General features: G+C 51.3%; 2 protein-coding genes across 2 annotated transcripts in view; one reads left to right on the top strand and one right to left on the bottom strand.

Annotated features, from left to right (window-relative positions):
- Positions 1 to 4,994, top strand: part of LOC138867932 (circumsporozoite protein-like) — a 45,534-nt gene extending 40,540 nt beyond the window's left edge. Inside the window, exon 4 of the mRNA XM_070145139.1 lies at positions 1 to 4,994. This exon is cut by the window's left edge and continues 75 nt beyond it. Within this exon, the coding sequence (XP_070001240.1) occupies positions 894 to 1,781 (888 nt within the window). The 5' untranslated portion in view covers positions 1 to 893 and the 3' untranslated portion in view covers positions 1,782 to 4,994.
- On the bottom strand, positions 2,414 to 4,142 carry LOC138867988 (piggyBac transposable element-derived protein 4-like). Its single transcript, XM_070145298.1, has 2 exons — positions 4,111 to 4,142; positions 2,414 to 3,620 (listed from the first exon to the last, which is right to left on the bottom strand). The coding sequence occupies exons 1-2, from the start codon at positions 4,140 to 4,142 to the stop codon at positions 2,414 to 2,416; spliced, it is 1,239 nt and encodes a 412-aa protein (XP_070001399.1).
- Positions 4,995 to 5,000: the final 6 nt, after the last annotated feature.

Here is a 5,000-nt window from a genome sequence, read left to right as displayed (position 1 = left end):
AAGTAATGAAAGTTTCTAAAAGATACTTATGAATGTTACAAAGTGAGGCAGTTACTAACTTTATTTTACAGTAATACAATTTCTATTCACAAGTCGTTGTTTGTGATGGCTTATTGCCTAGCATTTTAATCTGTTAGAATCTACAACTGCAGCCAGTAATTGATTTATTGGATCCTGGTGATTTGCTGCCTGAAAGTAGCTTAAAATCCAGGCATTAGGATTTCTTGAATGGCCACTCTCCCATGTGTGTGGCTTGCAGGTCTGGCCAAACGTGTGCTCCCCATTACAATGTTATTATCTCCTGCTAACCCATTTTTTGCCTTTTTTGATAATTTACACTTGAAAGGCTGTATCAAGATGGTAATACACTGTTTTCCTTACAGACATTTCTATGAGTAGTCTCCAAACTCTGTACAATAGCATTAACCCAAATGCGCCGGGTCCCACATCTACCGTGGGACCGGCCTGACCGGGCATATCAGCCTAGGCCTAACGCGCGGTGCTGGGATGCTGCTCCGGCGCGGGTGGGTTTAGCTCACGCAGAGCGGCTGTTTTCAGGTCAATTTGTCCATGCATTTCAGAATAATTTCAGAAATTATTTTCTGTTAGTGTAATTCTGTTATTGTTATTGTTCAAAAGGACAACTTTGGAGAAGTGTGGACGCAAATTGGCTTTGTTTTTTTTGTAAATTTTTTGTAAAGTTCATACCCTTGAAAATCATGTTTCTCTGAAAGATATGAACATCAATTATGGCTTTATGGCTTGTCAAAACTCATATTTTCAGACTATGGAATATGGAGATGAAAACCATAGATTTTTGTTTGTTTGTTTCTTTGTTTTTCTTGAACTACTATTGGAAGGGGCAGAGGTAGCCTGTTGCTACTAAAGGTAGCATGAGAGATCCTCCTGGTGCTGGAGGTGGCGTGAGAGATCCTCCTGCTGCTAGAGGTGGCGTGAGAGATCTTTCTGCTGATAGAGGCAGCGTGAGAGATCCTCCTGCTGCTGGAGGCGGCGTGAGAGGTCCTTCTGCTGCTGGAGGCGGCGTGAGAGATCCTTCTGCTGATAGAGGCGGCGTGAGAGATACTCCTGCTACTGGTGGTGGCGTGAGAGGTCCTTCTGCTGCTGGTGGCAGCGTGAGAGATCCTTCTGCTGCTGGAGGCGGCTTGAGGGGTCCTCCTGCTGCTCGTGGCGGCGTGAGAGGTCCTTCTGCTGCTGGAGGCGGCGTGAGAGGTCCTTCTGCTGCTGGAGGCGGCGTGAGAGACCCTTCTGCTGATAGAGGCGGCGTGAGAGATCCTCCTGCTGCTAGAGGCGGCGTGAGAGATCCTTCTGCTGATAGAGGCGACGTGAGAGATCCTCCTGCTGCTGGAGGCGGCGTGAGAGGTCCTTCTGCTGCTGGAGGCGGCGTGAGAGATCCTTCTGCTGCTGGAGGCGACGTGAGAGATCCTCCTGCTGCTGGAGGCGGCGTCAGATATCCTTCTGCTGATAGAGGCGGCGTGAGAGATCCTCCTGCTGCTGGAGGCGGTGTGAGAGATCCTCCTGCTGCTGGAGGCGGCGTGAGAGATCCTTCTGCTGATAGAGGCGGCGTGAGAGGTCCTTTTGCTGGAGGCGACGTGAGAGGTCCTTCTGCTGCTGGAGGCGGCGTGAGATATCCTTCTGCTGATAGAGGCGGCGTAAGAGATCCTCCTGCTGCTGGAGGTGGCGTGAGAGGTCCTGCTGCTGGGGGTTACATGAGGTGTCCTCCTGCTGCTGGAGGCGGCGTGAGAGGTCTTTCTGCTGCTTGAGGCGGCGTGAGGGATCCTCCTGCTACTGGAGGCAGCATCATGGATCTTCCTTGTGCCACTGGATGTGGCGTCATGGATCTTCCTGCGCTGTTTCGAAAACGATAGCCTGTTGCTATCGGAGAGATGGGTGATGCCGCATCCTCGCTACAGGGGGCTGTGCCATAGATTGAAGCAATCTGCTGGGCACAGTGAGACATCACACCTGCCACGACTGTAGCTCGTCTCCTTCCTCACGTTGCGGCTCACTCGGCAGTGATGACACCGGTGGTACTTTCGCCCTGGATTGAAATCCAGGACGTGGCCCTGTGGTACCTGCTGGCGCTGCTGCTGATGTGGGGCGTTCCGGCGGCGAGGAGGCAATGGGGTGGCAGCCGGAGGCGTCCGAAGGCCGCCCCTTCTCCCGTAGGCCGGAGGTTGATCAAGGAAGTTTGCTATGAGCTCCAGGCAGAACTCAAGTTGGGTCAGGGTGCCACCCAACGCCCTGTGACCCACGTAAGCATTCACCACCGCCATGTCGAGCAAGTGGTAAAAGACATTCTGGTACCACTTGTTAGTTCTTCTGGTGGTGGAGTACGACGCGGCCAACTGATCGGCTAGGTCTACCCCCTTCTTTCCCACATTGTAGTCAACGACTACCTCGATGACAGGTAGTGAAAAAGTTCCGGGGAGCTGTACCAGTTGTCCAAGTACAGCTCATAACCCTTCTCAAAGAAGCAGGCGCGGTTCATGAGGTCGGTCACGGCCTTCATGCTGGCAGGCACGTCGCCACGGTCCTGGCCCATATATACATTGAAGGCACTGGTGTAGCCAGCACCAGCACCATCACTCTCGCACAGGTGATATACCTTCATCCCGAACCATGCCCTCTTCGTTTGGTTGAACTGAATCACATGGTGACGTCCCCTGAATGCCCACAGCGACTCATCAACCACAATTTTCCTGTCAGGGACATAGACCATCTTGAATGTCGTATTGAGGATATCCAACACCGGTCGCAGCTTCCAAAGATGGTCGGTGTCGGCACAGGGGTCCTCGTTGTCTGAGAAGTGAAGCCGACTTTGTAAGGAATCAAACCTATCCCTGGTCATCGTTTCTGGGAACACAGACGAGGAGAGCAACCGGTTCTTCGACCAATAATACCGCGAATGTGGTTGCGGCTGCAAGCCCATGAACAGGCGGAGGCCAATGAATGACTGCAGCTCCTCCACAGTCGTATTCTCCCAAGTCTTCATGTGTGAAGATGGGGTGACCAGCCTCTGTTCCACATACCGGTTGGTCTCCCTCGTCATCGTGTCCCACAATTCCAGTGTCAGGAAGCAATCCAGTATCTCTCTTGCCGTCGAGTCAGCATGCAGGAGGCATGCTTCTTTGACCCCTGGGACGCCGAGGAAGGGGTGACAGTGCACGAAAGGCCTCTTCTTCTTCCAGACGAAACCTGGAGTCCCTGGAGCATTCCTCATGGCAAACCGATGTGCAACGGCTGACAACGGCTCATCGGAGTCGATGGACGTGTCGTGCGATGACACGTAATCAAACTCCTCCCAGTCGGTGTCGCTCTCTGTTGCCTCAGGCGAGTAGTCGGCATTGTCGTCAGAGTCATCAATGTCCATATCCCAGTCGGAGTCTGGGATGTTGGGAATGCCGGTGGATCGTCCAGGGTTGGCAGGTTGGGCTGAGGAGTCGAGAGCCTCCCTCATCTCTCCTCGACCAGATGCGGTCTCATAGAGATAGAAGTGAGACTCCGGAGCATTCCTCAACCGTCTCGGGCCTTCTCCTGAAGTTGATGGTCTGGGGTCGTCAGGGTCGGAGTCGTAAAGATTCCTTACGGCATGCGAGTACCTGTAGGAAAAAAACAAAGTTAGAATCTCAAAAAAGAAGTAAAAAAGGCATAAAAGAAGAAAGAAAAGTATATACATTACACCAAATAAACATGTTAGCATTATTCATCATTATTCTTACTTAGATGAGCGCCAGCGTTGGGTTCGCAGTTGGCGGGACATTTTCAATATGCTATCAGCAGATCAGCAAATGACAAAAGTCTGGCCTGGAATGAAAAAATTACCCTCTTCCCCCCAATTTATACACTTTCTGCTCCCGTCTTCACAGTCATTGACCAATCAGAATGACCCACGTTGACCAATAATGTAACCTCTTGTCAGTTGGGGCTATGGGGGAGGGGGGAAGGTGAGACTTTGGGAAGAAGGGGGTGATGGTAGGCCCCTCCAGCCAGAGGTCTTTCCTGTCCCCCTCCCCCCACAGACCTACTTAATGCCAACCCGCTCCTCCTACATCTTGAAGTCCTCCCTCCACCCATCCCTCTCCGTCCCACCTGAAACCTGGCCATTGGTCAACATGGGTCATTCTGATTTGTCAATGAGAGTGACGTCATGATGTAATACCCACCTCTCCTACCAGAGGTCTTTCCTCTCCCCCTCCCCCCACAGACCCACCTAATGCTAACCCGCCCCTCCTACATCCCGAGGTCCTCCCTCCCCCCTTCCCTCTCCGTCCCTCCTGGTGTCGACCATCACTGATTCCCGATGTGTCCCCTCCTCCTTTCCCCCATAGCTTCAATTTTTATTTTTTTATTCTTTTTAGCAGAATAGGGAAAGGTAGGACGCGCCTCACCTGACAGAGGTCACATAACTGGTCAAAGCAGGTAATTTTGATTGTCAATGACTGTGACGGCCTCCCCTCCTGTAGGTGGGCCAGTGGGGAGGAGGGTGAGAAGCTGATCTTATTGCTAACACACGGCCTAGTGATTTGCAGTTAGAAAAAAAAAAAATTTTGTCATGTATGGCAGTGGGGGAAGGGGGGGGGGTAACACATCTTCATGTGAATGCCGAGGATAAAATTTTGCTGTTGGCTAGGTCGGTCCCGTCCTGAACCCGTCAAAGATCATCGTCGGCTCATGCCAACGCCCGGAAAAATACGCATTTGCCGGCCGACGACTGGCACATTTGGGTTAACAGTCAGTAACTTGTTCTTTGTGTAATTAAAAAAAATTATTTTTGTAATCATCACAATGGGCATGAATATGCTCCTTAGTATGGAAACTGTCCTCCCTTGGGCCACATTCTTCCAGTCATGGCTCACAGATTGTAGATTCCACACTCATTTACCAATGGGAATAGTGTAAAAGCCCCTTCCTAAATTCCCAGTAAGTCTAATAAATTTCCAAGAATTTTGTGCACTTGTCGTTCCCATCACCCCAACTTA

The sequence above is a fragment of the Penaeus vannamei genome, chromosome 33, assembly GCF_042767895.1.
Source record: "Penaeus vannamei isolate JL-2024 chromosome 33, ASM4276789v1, whole genome shotgun sequence".
In the NCBI taxonomy this organism is placed as follows: domain Eukaryota; kingdom Metazoa; phylum Arthropoda; class Malacostraca; order Decapoda; family Penaeidae; genus Penaeus; species Penaeus vannamei.
This window is presented reverse-complemented; position numbering and strand designations above follow the sequence as displayed.